The following is a 17537-nucleotide window of genomic DNA, read 5'->3' as shown; positions in this document are numbered from 1 at the left end:
TGGAACCTCAGGGTTCTTCGTGTAGCCCCCAGATCTGTCGTCTTGGGGCCTCCTGCCCACCATTCCTCCACCCCGCCGCTGTCTGTGTGTCTCCAACAGCAAATGCAGATTTCAACCCTGCTTATCAAAGCCTCCTAGTGAAGCTCCCTCATCATTTTTTTTTGTTAGTTTTGGCTGCGTTTTGTCTTCGTTGCGGCGGGCGGGCTTTCTCTAGTTGCAGTGAGTGGGGGCTACTCTTTGTTGTGGTGCGCGGGCTTCTCATTGCAGTGGCTTCTCTTGTTGCAGAGCACGGGCTCTAGGCGCACAGGCTTCAGGAGTTGTGGCTCATGGGCTCTAGAGCACAGGCCCAGTAGTTGTGCCGCAAGGGCTTAGTTGCTCCGTGGCATGTGGGATATTCCCAGACCAGGGCTCGAACCCATGTCCCCTGCATTGGCAGGCGGACTCTTAACCACTACGCCACCAGGGAAGGCCCACATTTTAAAAATAATAATGAAGCCGTCTCAGGCCACAGGGGTGTAGATGGGCAGGAAGGCACAAATCCCCATTCCTCTGTGTGTCTGCACCCCCTCTGTCCCCCACCATTGTGGCCATGGCTCCCAGCCCCCTCTGTCTCCCCTCAACCCTGCACATGAGCCTCTCCACAGTCCCCTTGGTCCACCTCCCCACGGTCCAGCACGGGTGTTTCTAGAATTGATTGATTGCTTGATTGGAAGGTAAACAGAGCTGGCTCCCAGCCAAGTTTGAGTGTGTCTCCCCCTCTTTCAGCCCTCCTTTCTGGGCTCTGGTCCCAGTCAAGGTAATGATATTCAACCTTCATTCAACAAACACTCGCTGGACACTCTCTATGTATCAGTCCCTGGCTAGGCTCTGGGGATGCTCAAGGGTTGGGAGAGATGTCACCATTCAGTCCCTGCCCTCAAGGCACTGACAGTTTGCATGGGGAGACAGATTCATAAATGGTGACCATATGATGTGGGAGGTACTGAGGTGAGTTCGGCCAGGGGCTGTGGGAGCTCAGGGGAGGTGTAGCCAGCTCTGTCTGGGGGTCAGGGAAGGCTTCCTGGGGGAGGGGGTGTTTGAGCAGGCCTTGAAGGACAAGTAGAAGTCACCCAGGCAGAGAGCAGATGGGGGGCATAGATCAACGCAATGAAAGGATCCTCATTCCAGCTAGCTTTAGGCAAAGAAAGGAATCCAGGGGTAGCTCTGCCTTCTGGCTTCTTGGGATCCCAGGCTTTCAACACAGTGAGGAGTCAACCTCTTTCTTCCCTGGTTGTCTCCATTCTCCAAGCCCCTGCTTCAGACCCGTGGATGGCCTCCCCTTTCACTTGGCCTCCTATGGCCTGCAAAGCCTTCAGGACTGGCCCAGCAGAGAGGTTCTCTCTTCCCAGCAGCCCAACCCAAATCCCGAAGTCCCATCTATGGGGATGGGGTGACCTTCCTGTCTGGGAACTAGTCAGTGTAGTATACCTACCTCTGGGGCCAGAGATGGGGTCAGCCCACCAGGACCAAATGACTGTATGGACTGAGTAGTGTGAGGGCCAGGCATTCCCTGCAGAAAAGCGGGTACTGTTAGCCAGACGCGGGAGGGAGGCAGGGTCCCAGAGTATGCACAAGCCTTTGCAGAATTGCAAGTAGTCTAGATGCCATCCTACATACTTGAAGGGAGGCTCTAGAGGCAAGGCCAGGTAACAGGTCAGGCCCTGGGCCAGTAGAGCCTCGAATGCCAGGTGAAGGGCGTGGTGCGCCATCCTGTGGACTCTCCTCTCCCCGCCTGGGCCTGTGGAGCAGAACACCCAGGCCCCAAGCGGACCGACCAAATGCACATCTCCGGGCCAGGGAGCCAGGGAGACTGGGAGCATAGGTGCCCAGGGGTGAGGGGGTGCAATGCTGGGTGGACAGCCAGGAAGAGAAAGACAGAGGCTGCCAGGCTCCCAGCCCCCTCTCTCTCCTCCACCCCACTTCAACTCCAGAACATTTCTCAGGGAAGTAGCGAAAGCAGGGGCTTGCTGCCCCTCCCCTTTGCCATTGACACAGACCGGGGCTGTTGGAGGGATAAAAAGGAGCCCCTGTCAAGCCCCTGTCAAGTTATGGACAGGGGCTTGGCACAGCTGTTCTTGAGGAGCAGTGCTCACTACTCCCAGCTGAGTGAGGCCAGATGACACCCTGCCCCCAGTGCTCCTACCCTGCTCTGTGAGACTGAGTCCTCACTCAGAAAACACGAGTTCATTAGTAGCTTGATTAATCACACCTCATATTTTCATGGTGCTTTGAAAAATAAAACATTTGAAAGCACTTTCACACCCACCCTGGGCCTCAGAGTTACACGAGTAGGCCTTATCATCCCAGGCTGCAGGTGAGAAAAGGGGGGCTCAACCTCAGAGCAGCAGCATGTTGGGGGATGGCGGAGGGCAGGCTGGAGCACAGAGCCTCTCCCTGCCCACAACTCTGCCTGTGGGCCTCTCTGAGCTCCCTCTGGGTCTCCCTGCAGGACAAGAGTGAAGGGGGCAACCCTTAGGCAAATCTTCTGAAGTTCAAGGGAAAAAAGGGGGTGGTCATTCAGTCACTCAACAAACACTCCATCAGTATCCAGGTCAGACCTGGGCTTCTGCTCCGAGCGAGTTCACAGTCTAGTGGAGGAGGCAGCATGCCCAGTCCTGAATATGGCATGTACCCTGGAGGAAGGCTTAGGGGACAGCATGGGCACAGGGGCAAAGTGACAAAGAGTATGGATCCAAGAAGGCCTCCTGGAGGAGATGGCTTGTTGGCTGAGACTGGATGTCTGGGTGGGAGTTCCCAGATAGACCTCATGGGACAGGCCTACCATGGTCCACTCCACAGAATGCCTCCCCATCCGATTCTCCACTGCCGCCCCTCCCTCCACCCATTCCTCACGCAGGGAGATCTCAGCATTCCTCTGCACACAGCCCCCCAGATGCTCCTCACCCCTTCCCAATAAAACTCCAAGATCAGGCCGCTGCTCCCTCTCTGACTCACCTCCTGCTCGTCTCCCCTGCACTCCCTCTGCCCTGGCCACCCTCCTCGCTGTCCTCACAACAAACCTGGCTGCTTCCTGTCTGACAGCCTCTGCTGTTCCCTCCTCCTAAAATGCTTTTCCTCCTGGCCTTGGCCCTCAGGGGTCTACTTAGACATCACCTCAACAGAGGAACCTGCCCCAAGCCCTCTTCCCCTCTAGAGCCCTTGCACCCACACCCTTTACGAAATAGCACCCCTTTTTACCTGCTTCAGAACACTTGGCAACTTCTGAATCCTCTATTTTCTTTTGCTTCTCCGTTTTGAATGAAAGTGTTTGAGAGCAGAGGATGTGTCTGTCTTGCTCACTGCAAAATCCCAGAACAGTTCCTGGCACTCAATAAGTATTCACTGAATGAATGCAAGAATGAGTGAATGAATACATTTCAGGTCATAAGAGCACCATGAGAGGGGAAGGAGAAGGTAGCATTTGTCCCAGGCTCAGCTCTGGCCAAGGCCTATTACCCAGGGGTCTCTTATCCCCCTCTAGCTCCCAGCCTCCCTACACAGACACACACACACACACACACACACACACACACACCCTCTCTCTCTCTCTCTCACACACACACACACACACTCTTACACACGACGTGGTCTTCCTTGCTATCCCTAAGAAGACACTGTAGGTGGGGACTGCTAGGATTGGGGCTCCCACCCTTCATGGGCAGCCAGAGCAGGGGTGCCGGCTGGGGCTGATTGGGCAGCCAGTGCCCTCCTGAGACAGGCGGGGGCCAGCTGGCCAGCCCCAAGGCCCACTGGGAATGGGGTTCCCACTTCAAGCCCTGAGCGTCCATACAGCCCCATCGGCAGTTCTCAGTGACCAAGTTCTCAGGGATCTGCTAGTAAATGAAAGAAGTCTTCTAACTGAATTCCAAGAGGGCAGCTGGGCAAGTAAGAGAGACTTGGCGAGGCTGTGGCGGACGGAGCTTCTGGCGAGCTGGAGGGTGGAGTTCGGGATACAGCAGGGCCTGTGTGGCCAGCGGGCCCTGCCCCTGCCTGCTCCCCCACAGCCCCAGTGCATCTGCTTTGCAAAGCCTTCCTCCCATGCTCATCACCTCACAGCCAGAAGGGAGCAGAAGTAGGCACCCAAATCCAAGTCCCCATTCGCCAACACCAGCTCTAGGCAGCCTCCAGCTGGGCAGGCCTCAGCCACATGCTTGCTTCACCTGTGATAAGAGCTATAGAACCAGAGAGGACAGGTCCTAGATGCAGAGGGGGCAAAATGGCATGTGTGGTTTCCTGAGAGAGTGAGGTGGGGGAGTCCTCTTTCAGAAGAAGTGACGATAGAACTGGGCCCTGAGGAGAAGGTAAGAAAGTGCCGGCAGGGAGAAAGGGGGCATTAGGGAGTGGTGGTGACTGCAGTGAACTAGAGTCCGTGCCCTTTTGAAAACATCATATATCATTTGACACTGAGCATGCACTGCTTGCTGTTATCTTTGATAGACAAGTACAGGGTTTCATATCAAAGGGAAAGATAGCTCATGCTAGTGGCCTGCGACGTGGAGAGGGAGAAACCCAAGGCTCTCACTGTGCTTTAGTCCAAGTGAGAGACCTAACTGGGACGGTGAGGGGGGTGGGCAGATTGCAGGTGCCGACCACAAGGGTGGAGGTCATGTGGTGGGAGAAGGGGCCAGAGGGAGGGGAAGCCAGCTCTGGCCACCCAGGAAGCTTCCAGCAGCCCCAAGAGGGGCTGAATTTACCCCCACCCATGGCCTTAGAGTGTCCTTGCCAGCGGTCATAACTGCAGCCTGGAGGGGGCCCCTGGGTCCACCCAATAAATGCCCCCCCAGGGGGATGGAGAGGGGAGACCATGCCAGCGTGGCGTGGCGGAGGCCCAGGAGAAGTGAGCTATGTCCCTTATTGGTCACAGTACATTTATTTTTCATTAGCAGTTAAATGCAGACATGAGGGATTGTGCTGGGTTCAGCGGGCGGCTGAAACGAGCAGTGCTTCGCGCGGTGATCGATAGGGAAGTCGGGGGGGTCCATGTGCCCTCTCCCTGCCCATACCCCCAGCTGGGACCCCTGCCTAACCAGCTCCCAGCCAGTAATCAGACACAGGCCATCACCCTGAGCCTCTGTGAGGCGAGGCGTGGGCAGGCCTGGAGGCTGACACTGAGGTCTCGCATGCCCTTCTGGAGCCTGTGATGCCTGCCCCCAGCCCCCTGTGGGCCCTGCTCAGGGGTCAAGCTTAGCCCTCCCCTGTGCAGCCCTGGGGTCTGCAAAGATGCCGTGGCTTCCCCAGGAAGTGTCTAGAGAGGCTCCTGGACCTACCAGGCCCACACTTGGGAGCCCACCCTTCTCCAGACCTTGGGAGGTCTGAGCCCAGCTCAGCCTTGCCCCGGCTGAGCCCACTGCCTGGGTCAGGGCGGCTGAGTGACAAGTGAATGTCATAAAAAAGGGTCAGGATGTGGGCCCCCCAGAGTCCAGGGCTGGAGCTGCGGGGCTGGGTAAGTGACTTCTCTCTCAGGCCTCAGATTCCACATCTGTAAGATGACTAGATGGCTCCTCCCCTCTGCCTGCATCCCCACCTTCCTCAGCCTAAAACAGAGACCCAAGGACTGGCAGAGCCCCATGGAAGTGGTTCAGGATGGGGCAGGGCGGGACAAGGGGAGCTTGTCTTCCCAACTGCAAGTGTGGTTCCCTGGCAGCTTAGCCTTCATTACGGAGCAGCAGAAAGTACAGGGGGTAGGGGGGAGAGAGGCTGGGGAGAGGCCAGGGCGGGAGGAGGAGGGGTGGATGAGCCCACTGCTGCAGACACTGAGGGCAAGACACCTGCTGGCTCTGTGCCTCAGTTTCCTCATCAGTCCCCACCCCTGAAGAGATTGCTAGGAGAGTTACTGAAGGAGCATTGTCAGTGCAAAAGCACTGGGTACGGATAGCAGCCAACAGTTTCCGAGCACTGTGCCTTTTTTCACTTCATCCTCATGAGAGCCCTAAGAATTGGGTACCATCCCCCATTTTGCAGGCAAGGAAACAAGCAGGGGTTAACTGAAGTCACACCAGGTTTCTCAGCCTCTGCAGACATTCCCAGCTCACCCACCCGGTGCCTACAGGACCAGGCACAGATCCCCTCCCCCAAATCACAGTCTTGGGGTGGAGAGGGCAGACTCCCACATTGGAAGGAGAGGGTCCTTGTGCAAGCAAGAGAGAAGGGGCAGCGTGGGTGCCCCCTGGGCCCGAGGAGCCAGGCCTCCCTGTTAGAAGCCCTCCATGGGTTTTGGGCTGCCCGTAAGGAGGTAGTGGAGCCAGGAGGCCGACTGCGTGAGGCACCTCCAGACTCCCCCACGGGGCAGACAGGACCTCCATAGATGTCATAGACAACAAAATGGGTAACCTGCCTAAGGTCACCACTAGCAGGGAGCAGATGGGTCTCTGAAGCCCAAGCTTTTCCCTCTTTATGTCCAGAGCCCCCTGTTGGCTGTGAGTGTGTGTTGGGGGAAATCACTGCAGCCCTGAGAGAGGCCAGGCCGTCAGGGGCCTGTTTGGTGGGTGTGGAGGCTGAGGGTGCCCCGACTCTCCATCCTCCCACCCCCCCCCACCCCGCCCCTCCCCACCCTCTCAAGGGTCCTGCCGGTGGAGCAGACGGTCAGACTGCTCTGGGGGGTTACCTCCACCAAAGCCTCAGAGCCAATTACCTGTGTAATTAGCAACAAATGACTTGTGGGATGGCTGTGGTTTGCAGTTAAAATTAGGAGGAAACCCATATTCTGGTCTCCTTGAAGGGTGGGACATGGGCCGGGCCCCTGAAGCTCCCAGACACACCCTCCTGGCTCCCACCCTCCCCGGGACCCACCCAGCAGCCCAGGCTCACCCCAAGTCGCCCCTCCTGGGGGCCTCTCCTGTAGCACTGCCACCAACACCCCTCACATCTGCACTCGTCACAGCCTCCTCCCCTCCTTCATTCACTTGGTATTTTCTCAGCACCTACTACAAGCAGGGGCCAGGAATGGGGAGCAACCCGGAAGCAGCCCCCGAGGCAGCCAGGGCACCAGAGGAAGGGACTCCTGCCCTCCCTAGCCCCAGGCTGTCCAGGGCCCTCTCCCTCCCTCCCTCTCTCCCCCCAACTCCCCCCCCACTCCCCACCCCTCTGCTCCACCACCCCCCACCCGGGGCCTTCCAGGGCAGTGGGCTGCCTCACCAGATCCCTAAACTTCTACTAGCGTGCTAATGAGCCCTGACCACTGCTGTGTGCTGGCACTTCCGTATTTGTCTCCACAGGGGGCTGCTTCTTCCCCTATTTTATGGAAGGGGACACTGAAGTTTAAGGGAGGCATTCAGCAGCCCAGCCTGCTGGGCTGGAAGTGGCAGAGCCTGGCCCCACTTGCTGCCTCCTCTTGGCTCGGTCCCAGCCCCTGAACAGGCAGGTAGCCCCGGGAGGGCCCCGCAAGTCCAGCAGAGGCCCCAGCTCACCTGCCCCCTTTGCTTCTGCTGCAGGGGCCCAGCAGAGTGCCACAGTGGCCAACCCGGTGCCCGGCTCTAACCCAGACCTGCTTCCCCACTTCCTGGTGGAGCCTGAGGACGTGTACATCGTCAAGAACAAGCCGGTACTGCTGGTGTGCAAGGCCATGCCCGCCACGCAAATCTTCTTCAAGTGCAACGGGGAGTGGGTGCGCCAGGTGGACCACGTGATCGAGCACAGCATGGATGGGAGCAGCGGTGAGACCAGGCTGGGGTGCCAGGAGGGGTCACTCGAAGGGGGAGCGAGTCTCAGACTCAGAGGCAATGGAGGCCCAGAGAGGGGCCTGCCATTGCCCCTGCTGCATGCCTGTGAGCCGAGGCCAGGGTGAAACTAACCACTCTGTGTGCACCACCCCAGGTCCCCAGGAGAGGCAGGACTCCCACACCTGGGACCCACTGTGTACACACCAAGGCCTTCTCTGGAAGGCCCACCCTCACAAGACTTCATCACTTGGTGGGGGAGTGAGTAAAAGGGAAGCCCCCCAAAATGCCCCAGGGAGCTCTGTGGGTTGGGGGGGGCGGGACCCTGCCACTGCATCTGAGCCCAGGCAGACCCAGAGGCAGCCTGGCAAGTGGTGCCAGCAGAGAAAGGTTTGAAAAGAGTGGATCCCAGATGATGGAAGAGATCACAGACCTCACATTCCGTGATTGTTTTCTTTGTGCATCTGTTGGTTCATTCGTTGGTCCGTTCGTTGGCACGTTCCCTGAGCACCCACCCTTGAGCCGGAGACACAGCCCCACGGAGATGGGGGCAGCACAGTGACCTCTCATTGAGTTCTGGGATCTGTGGCTGCCCAGGGAGGCTCCTCGGGGAAGGTGATATGTAAACCTGGTCAGGGCGAGAAGAGGAGAAGGGCGTCCCAGGCACCCCCAGAAAGGGACACAGCACAAGCAAAACCCTGGAGGCAGATGGGCCGGCGTGCGGGTCGAGGCTTAGCAGGGAGGGTGTGGAGTGTGTGCAGCGGGCAGTGGTGCCATCCAGGAGCCTCACCCGTCCGGCTCTGGAGTGAGGTCACAGTCCTATGGGATTTCAAGCTACCGAGTGACATGACCAGAGCTATGGGTGACACTCGGAGCCAGTGTGGGGGGCTGACAGGAGAGGCAGACCCAAGAAGTGCCCCTTCTGTGGGACACCTCATTCCCCACCTCCAGCCCTGGCCTTAGGCAGTAGGCAATGGGGATGGGGGCAGAGAGCCATTGTTTGGGTTCCCATGCTCCCCGAGAGCAGGCCTGGCAGAGCTAACAGCCTCTCCTCCTCGCTAACTGGACCCCAGTTAAGCTCATTTCTTACCCCTTTGCCTTGATGCTTTGTGGAGCCCACACACATGATGAGCCCTCAGGTTAAGTCCTGAGCCCCTTGCCACTGAGGCTCAGCCAGCCTGAGACATACAGCCCACAGACCCTGTGCCCAGTATGGCCACTTGAGTGAGGCCTGAGTCACAGGGGCAAGCAGGTGGCACCCAGAACAGCTCACACTGATGCCAAGGGCAGGCAGGGGACCACAGGCCCAGAGGGGTGGCCCATGCTCCTGGTGGGAGGGACTGGGCAGCGCAGGAAGGATTCCCGGAGTGGGGGTGGGGTGGGGTGATAACATCCAACCTCGGTCTTAAAACCAGCTGGAATGACTGTTTATCAGGCCAAAGGACAAATGCAGGGAATGGGAGGCTGGCCAGAGGCCCAGGTTTGGAGTGGCAGAAGTGGGGGTCGAGGGGGTGGTCGGCAAGACGAGGAAGCTGCAGCCACACTTGCACTGTGGGAAGCTGGTGCCAGGCAGAGGGAGACTGGAGGAGGGGACCCTGCCCTGGTGAACTCGGAAGCTCTCACAAGAACCGAGATGTGAGCAGACGAGCCCTGAGTTTCATCAGCGTGTGATTTAGTCCTCAGAGCCAACCTGTCCTATTACAGATGGCTCTGACTCATCCAGGGCTCCAACCAGGCATTCTGGTCCACAGAAGTCACGCCCCATCCTCCCCTGCCAGGGTCACCAGGTGCTGGTCTTCTTCCCCCCAAGTGTCAGCCCCCTAGTGAGTGATTCTTGCCCAGGTCCTTGAGCCCTGCATTGTCCTGGCCTTACACACACCTGCTGTTGGCAGCGTCCTCCTTGCAGTCCTCAGGTCTTAACTGAGCACCTGCCCTGTGCCAGGCCTCGGTGAGGTGCTAAGAATTTAGCCCACAAGGCTCTTGGTGCAGGTGATCCAGCTCTGCCTCCCACTCTCAGGAGGGGAATGCATGGGGTTGGTGCCCTCTGCGGCAAGCCCCCCTTCCCTCCCTGGGCCTCAGTTTCCTCCTCTGTAAAATGGGGATGAGGATGGCCCCCCTTGGTGGAGCCCAGCCCCAGGTCTTTCCTCTCTCCCTACCCCATGCCTAGGGCCCAGCACCACTTTGCAGCATTATGAGTCCTCCTGCTGCTGAGGTAGGTCCCCCCAGGAAAGGACAGGTGAGGAAGAGCAAGCCACAGCCAGAGACCTGTCTCCCCACAGCCTTGAGAGCCTGTCCTGGAACCTCTTGGAAGGTGCCAGGCCAGCCCCAAACTGCTCACACCTCCCCTTCCTGGCTTCCCACATATACCCCTCCTTGTCTCCTGCCATCACGAGGTCTGGAATCCATGGCCTGGCTGAGACCCAGGCTCTTGCCTATAGCAGTCACAGGCCAGGCCAGCCCTCAGCCCACATTCCCCAACAGGCTCTCCTGGCCTTGCTCCCTTCAAAGCCAGGCAGAGAGCAGAGCTCACGGGGACACGTCCCCATAGCCACCAGGGCCCCCTCCTGCTCTGAGCATCCAACCTCAGGCCTCCCATGGCCTGCAAATTTGAATTTTCATTGATCTTATTGACTTCTCAACCCAAAGCCATTGAGCGCTTTGAGGCAAAGAGATAGGCTTCTCACTTACCCACAAACAGATGCCCAGGCCATGGGCGGCACCACCATGCTACACACAGACCCAAGACCCTGAGCCAGGAATGCTCTGTGGTCAGGCAGGTATGATGGGGTCAGAGGTCAGCCCAAATCTGAAGCCCCACCCATTTCTGCATGGGGGTGGGAATGGCAGGGTGGACACCCCAGGAGAGAGCACCTGATCTCCCCCTTGCTCGCCCCCATTCCCCATCCAGAAGGCCAGGGGGAGGGGACCAAAGCCTGAAATCTCTTGAACCCAAACCCACTGATAGTGTAAAAGCTGGAAATTTGCAAAACCAAGCATTGGAGTCTGGTCTGGGAGTGTAATTTATCATGTATTAAACAAACTGACTGGTTATTAGAAGCAGTTTGGTAAGAAGGTACCCTAAGCCCTCACTTGCCCTCAGAGCCCCCTACCCCCACCCCTCCACCTCCCAGAAACCCTCAGCATGCCCACACCAGGGCCTCCCCACACGCCCCACAGCACTCACACGCCAGCACACACCCGACACGCTCCTAGGCCTGGGCCAGCAGGGACCCCTACATCCTCCCATCCCTCCCCAAGGCTAGCATCTGCTCACATTTACCAGGCAGGTGCGGACACAGCCGTGCCCAGAAACTGCTCCCAGGAGCCAGACTGCTCATTGACCTGCAGCAGGGAGGGCACAGCCCCTCATTTCAAGGACCAGAGGGCAGGCTCTGGGTCTCCCCACCTCCCAGAGCCTGTGGGGCTCAAGGGCACTGCCTGGATCTAGACCTCATGGACAAACCTGGCCCTTATTCGTGGCAGCAAGGAGATGAGATGGCAGGACAGAAGTGTGGAGGAGACAGGGAAAAAGAAATAGGAGCACTTAAATTTTTTTTTTAAGATTTTTTTCTAATATTCATTTATTTACTTGGCTGTTGCAGCCAAATAGTTGCAGCACGCAGGATCTTCGTAGAGACATTCGGGATCTTTCGTTGCAGCGCACAGGCTCAGTAGTTGCGGCGCACAGGCTTAGTTGCCCCGAGACATGTGGGATCTTAGTTCCCCAACCAGGGATGGAACCCGCATCCCCTGCATTGGAAGGCAGATTCTTAACCACTGGACCACCAAGGAGGTCCCAGGAGCACTTAAATTTAGTGCTGTTCTCCCTGAGCTGAGCGGCCTGGGTGGTGCACGAGCTCCCCCCACCACCATGGGGGATGGAGCAGTCCATCCATAGACCTGTCCACCCAAGAGAGGAAAAGTATCCAGTTCAGAATGTTCTGGAGGTCTCCCACCACTAACCCCAAAGGCTGAGAGGGAGGACCCTGTCTCTACTCCCAAGTATGTGCACAGCTTCTTCTCAGATGCTCCAAGAATCTGTGTGCTTGACAGCTGGCTGGTGCCCAGGGCCCCTCTCCTATGCACAGACCCTGTAAGGGACCCTTTCTCGCTTCTCAGCCCTCATCCCGCACCACTAGAATGCACACATCCAGTGCCTTAGAGGATGGGGTAGGCAGTGCCCAGAATGGAGGGATCTAGCCCAGTGATTGTGACCTCAGCCAGAGGTGATACACACACCCCAAATCCTGCGAGAACTCACGGGGAGGGCAGGGGTGAGGGATAGGAAAATCTGGGAGCCCAGTGTGGGAGCCGGAGAGACTCATGAGGAGGGGTCTGGGCAGGGGTCAGGGAAAGACAAGTTAGAGAAATTAAGACAGAAAACAGCCTCCTGGCTTGCCTGCTCAGCCTGGCGGCGGCTCCTCCTGCAATGCAGCCCTAATTGAATTTCTCTGTTAACAGTGGAAACACCAGCCTCTCTCCCTCTTTCTGATAAGCCAATGACCCAAGGGAAATTGGGGTCAGGAGGAGGAAAAATTGGAAACAGTCTTTTCTTACTCCTGGGGACACTGTTTTGTCTGAGGGCCAGGGGCCTGGAGGAGGACTGGTATTCCCCCTCCTGGGTCCTCAGAAATTTGGACCCTCCCCAGATGCCCCACACCTGGTTCCGGGTGTGGCAGACATGGGGGGACTGTGTCCATCTTTGAGAGGTGTTTCCTCCAGCCCAGTCCATTCAGGGTAGAGAGGGTCCCGGCCACCCATCACAGGCCAGCTTCCCCTCTGTGAGCTGCCCCCTCCCCCTCGCCAGCATTTCTCCCTGTGGGATGGGCACCCCAGCACCCTCCTCCGGTGAACCCCTTGCACACCTTGGATTCTGAGCACTCTGAACATACTCTGGATTCAGACAGCAGACAGCCCTGGACGCCTATGGCAAGTCACTGCCTCTCTGAGCCTCTGTTTCCTCATCCGTGGAGTGGGAGCAATACCTCCAAGAGAGCAGATTGAAAAAGATAAGCCAGCACATGGGAAACCCTTGCTAAGCCCCAGGGGTCTATTATCATACAACATAATCACTGTAATTATCTTGTTAATAGCTGTTATTATATTATCACTCATCAGGATGTACCTACTAACCCCAGGAGGTGAGCCAGATCGCTCCTTACCCTTTTTTTTAACCCACAAAGGTCCCAGGGCAAGCCTATCTGCCCCACCTCCTCTGCCAGCCCCTGTTGCCCAAGGCTCCTCTGTGCCCTTGTCTCTGAAACAACAGGAAGCTCCTGTAGTGATATTTTTGTAAGTGACTCCAGGGAGACAGGCCTTGGGTAACAAAGTATAATGAATGGAAGTGCTAAGCACCCACTCTTGACCTTCAGGTGATATAAAGGGACTCCCACTGAGCCCGCGCAGTGTTCCCTCCAGGCAGAGCATTGCCCCCCCCCAAGTCCATCCGCTCTCCTGCTGAGCAGAGGGAGGACTATGGTGGTGCAGGGACCCGGCAGGGGACTGGACAGAGAGGCCTGGGGGCTAGGCATGGCCCCGGCCCCTGCTACCCACCGCTCCACCCTCAGGACTGCCTGCCATGGAGGTCCGCATCAATGTCTCGAGGCAGCAGGTGGAGAAGGTGTTTGGGCTGGAGGAGTACTGGTGCCAGTGCGTGGCATGGAGCTCCTCGGGCACCACCAAGAGTCAGAAGGCCTACATCCGCATTGCCTGTGAGTCCAGGGCGGAGGTGGCCCTAGGGTGTCACTGGGGGAGGAGGTCTCATCAGAAATCCTCAGATCCTGCCTTGATGGGTGGAGGAAGTGCCTATGGACGCTGCCCAGCCACCCCCATGTCCCCCTGGGCACTTGACACTTCCTTCTGGCATGTGCCGTGGCCCCTGCAGGACCAGGGGACAGGGTCAGCCAGGCTGACCTGGCGTGAGGCACTCAGCCTGGAGGACACTCTTGTTCTTCCCCCAGATTTGCGCAAGAACTTTGAGCAGGAGCCGCTGGCCAAGGAGGTGTCCCTGGAGCAGGGCATCGTGCTGCCCTGCCGCCCACCAGAGGGCATCCCCCCAGCTGAGGTGAGCAGGGCTCCAGTGCCACTCCACAGGTGGGCAGTGCGCCCAGATCTCGAGTCCCACCTGCCCACCCCTCCAGGCTGATCCCCCACCCCAGGGGCCACTCTCGCTCCGGGCAGGGCCAGCATAGTCAGGTAGTACAGTGGCATGGCTCCCTCCCCCAGGTGGAGTGGCTCCGGAACGAGGACCTGGTGGACCCATCCCTGGACCCCAATGTGTACATCACGCGGGAGCATAGCCTGGTGGTGCGACAGGCCCGCCTGGCCGACACGGCCAACTACACCTGCGTGGCCAAGAACATCGTAGCTCGTCGCCGCAGCGCCTCCGCTGCTGTCATCGTCTACGGTGGGCCCCGGTGCTGGTGGGGCAGAAGGGCTCCGGGCATAGAAGAGGCACTGGGGCTGCCTTCAGGGCAACCACATGTGGCTGGCTCCCTGCAGAGCCAGGACCAGGCAAGCCAAACCGTGGCCTGACTGGGAAGGACAGGGAGAGGGCTTACTGTGGCTGTCAGGGAGCCAAGGGCATATCTGGGTGGAGATGGGGGGCAGGTTGATGGTCATCTGTGGCTGGACCATCCCTTGGCTTACTTGTGGGCAGGAGGCCATTGTGCAGAAGGAGATGAGTGGACAGGATGGGAGTCTAGGAAAGTGACAGACCACAGCCTGTACTCCTGTGTCCCCGGGGTAGGAAGTAGAGCGACCTGGGCACCCCCAGGAGCAGAAAGAGGGAGGGGTGCGGGAGTAACCCCCGTGAAAGGCTGGGGTTTGGGTTGGAGGAACATGGGAGTTGTAGCTAGGGCTGGTGCCCACGGGGAGAAGGGGCTGTGGAGCGGGTGCTGCCAGGCCCTGGGGGCAATGGGCAGAAGCATGGTCTCCCCTCCAGGGCCTCTCTCTCAACACAGCTGTAGCCTGCCCGTTTCCAGCTCACAGCCCCTCTGTCCTCCTGCCCTGGCCCCTGGGCCAGTGTGTCTGAGGAAGCCCCCGCTCCCTGACCCCAGTCCTTCTCTGTCCGGCCAGTGAACGGTGGGTGGTCGACGTGGACCGAGTGGTCCGTCTGCAGCGCCAGCTGTGGGCGCGGCTGGCAGAAAAGGAGCCGGAGCTGCACCAACCCGGCGCCTCTCAACGGGGGCGCCTTCTGTGAGGGGCAGAATGTCCAGAAAACAGCCTGCGCCACCCTGTGCCCAGGTACCAGCGGCTGCTGCCTCCCGCATCGCTCTTCACCACGCCATCTCCGTGCCCTGGCTCCATCGTGCCCACCAGCCTGCTCCCCATGGCTCCATCCCACCCGCCCGCACACAGGGCCAGGCTCACAGTCTGAGGCCAGGATGGGTTTCAGTGTGATCGGAGGCAGGGCTCAGTCTGTGTCCAGGCCCAGCCTCAGCAGAGGGGCTGAGTCACAGGATCTAAGGTGCAGTCAGGACAGGTACAGTCAGTGTGGGGCAGGCCCCAGCCTGGTGCTGCAGAACCACCTGTGCCTGGGATCAGAGGGTCATTGTGCGACCAAGTGCCCTCACTGCCCCAGGGCCAGGATGGCCCCCGGTGTGGGTAGAACCAAGCAGGCCCAGCGTCATCGTGCCTTTTGTCATTAGCATGCATCATCCAGGCCCGCTGGACACCAGAGGGCTTGCAGCCTGGCAGGCTTGGCCCTAGCCCTGACATTGCACCAGGTCCGGACTCCCAGCGGGGCCACACTGGCAGATGGCCTAGACTGGCTCCCTGGGCTGACCACGCCATCTCTTCTCTGTCCATGTCTGTCTCGCATCTAGTGGATGGCAGCTGGAGCCCGTGGAGCAAGTGGTCGGCCTGTGGGCTCGACTGCACCCACTGGCGGAGCCGTGAGTGCTCTGACCCAGCACCCCGCAACGGAGGTGAGGAGTGCCGAGGCACTGACCTGGACACCCGCAATTGTACCAGTGACCTCTGCGTGCACAGTGAGTCCTCTCCACCCGGGAGTCCTCTTGAGTTTGCTGGGATTGGCCCGGCCCTGCCCCCGGGAGGTGGTGGCTAAGGGATCAGTCCCCTGCCACAGGCTGCACCCCCTATTCAAAGCTCAGGACCTTGGGGAACCCCATCCCTAACACACCCAACATGTGCCCACGTATACCCCAATACCTCCCATACCTGCCCTGAGACATGCATACATTTGGAAATTTTACGGTGCACACCTGGCCTCTGGGATCATCTCCCAACCCCCTTCTTGTCTTCTCCTGCAGTTTTACCTCTGCCCCTCCCCCAAGTGCACACACAAGTCCTGTGGGGACACCAGACTTGTGAGGCCTGTTAATTACAAGGCCATAACTAACAATTAAAGATCTCTGTTGGATTTTGTCTCTAGAACACACCCTCCCCCATTCTTTCAATTAAAAACCTGATTATCTGTGTCAATTCCTTTCTGATGGACATTTCTTCCATTATGCAAAGCCCTTCTAAAATCAATATAGTTTCCTCCAGACAGTCAATCACTCTCTCCTCAGCCCTGCCCCAGGCCTGTGGGAGGCAGACAAGGAGAAGAGCCCTAGCACCCCTGCTCCTGGCCCAGGGACTGGCCAGGAACCAGAATGGCAGACACCACCCCCCACCTCCCCAGAAAGCAGATCCCCTGCTTTGGGGATCCTAGGAGCTCACCCTCAGTCTCAGCTGCCCTGGGCCCCAGAAGAGCAGGTTCAGCCTAGCAGCCTGGTTCCAGGCCACCCAGGAAAGTGGCTCTTCCCCTCCTCCATTCTCCATCAGCAGCAACTTCAACATGAATTGAGCTCATGAGGGTTGCAATTTGCTCAGAGAGACACAGCAAGGTGGTGGCAGATGCAGGACTGGAATGCATGTGTGCCGATTCCATGCTCCCTGCTGCCAGCGTCTGCTGCTCCACTGGTGCTGATGCCCAAGAAGTGGAGGCCTCATCCTCCTGGGGTGTAGACCGCTGACCTCTCCTTCCCGGCCTCCTGCACCCTACCCCTCCCAAGCCTGCACTCTCTCCCACAGCTGCTTCCGGCCCAGAGGACGTGGCGCTCTACGTGGGCCTCGTAGCCGTGGCCGTGTGCCTCCTCCTGCTGCTGCTCGTCCTTATTCTTGTGTACTGCCGCAAGAAGGAGGGACTGGACTCGGATGTGGCCGACTCATCCATTCTCACCTCAGGCTTCCAGCCCGTCAGCATCAAGCCCAGCAAAGCAGGTGGGGTGCCCCTGTCCCCAGCACTCGTGCCGGACCCCCATGCCAAGGGCCGCCCAGACAGGGCTGCCCCCCGTGCCACTCTCTAAGTCTGTCTGATCCTTGCAGACAATCCCCATCTGCTCACCATCCAGCCAGACCTCAGCACCACTACGACCACCTACCAGGGCAGTCTGTGTCCCCGGCAAGATGGGCCCAGCCCCAAGTTCCAGCTCACCAACGGGCACCTGCTCAGCCCGCTGAGTGGCGGCCGCCACACGCTGCACCACAGCTCACCCACTTCTGAGGCTGAGGACTTCGTCTCCCGCCTCTCCACCCAGAATTACTTCCGCTCCCTGCCCCGCGGCTCCAGCAACATGGCCTATGGGACCTTCAACTTCCTTGGGGGCCGGCTGATGATCCCTAATACAGGTGGGAAGGACCCTAGAGTGCCCCAGGGAGCTCTAAGAGACAAGACTAGCATGTGTCCCTCCTGGAGGAGGACGGGACCGGGACGGCCTTGATGTTCCTCCTATGCCTCTCAGCCTCACCCCGAGGGCTGAGCCAGCCCAGCAAGGAAAAAGGATAGAGTTTTGGAGAGGATCCAGTCTTGGCTGGCAGTGGGGCTGGCACTGAGGC

General features: G+C 58.7%; 1 protein-coding gene across 2 annotated transcripts in view; it reads left to right on the top strand.

Moving 5' to 3' along the window:
* UNC5A (unc-5 netrin receptor A) overlaps positions 1-17537 on the top strand; it is a 62712-nt gene that overhangs the window by 39020 nt on the left and 6155 nt on the right. The window contains exons 2-9 of one of the 2 annotated variants that reach the window (XM_049707079.1): positions 7470-7691; positions 13262-13405; positions 13655-13758; positions 13920-14100; positions 14772-14939; positions 15521-15685; positions 16734-16922; positions 17028-17330. In XM_049707079.1, coding sequence (XP_049563036.1) covers positions 7470-7691; positions 13262-13405; positions 13655-13758; positions 13920-14100; positions 14772-14939; positions 15521-15685; positions 16734-16922; positions 17028-17330 — 1476 coding nt within the window. The remainder of the gene's footprint in view (positions 1-7469; positions 7692-13261; positions 13406-13654; positions 13759-13919; positions 14101-14771; positions 14940-15520; positions 15686-16733; positions 16923-17027; positions 17331-17537) is intronic. The other variant, XM_004284825.4, reaches the window with a different exon arrangement.

This window comes from Orcinus orca, chromosome 3 (assembly GCF_937001465.1).
Source record: "Orcinus orca chromosome 3, mOrcOrc1.1, whole genome shotgun sequence".
NCBI classification, from domain to species: domain Eukaryota; kingdom Metazoa; phylum Chordata; class Mammalia; order Artiodactyla; family Delphinidae; genus Orcinus; species Orcinus orca.
Note: the sequence above shows the minus strand (reverse complement) of the source record. Positions and strands in the feature narration are given on the sequence as shown.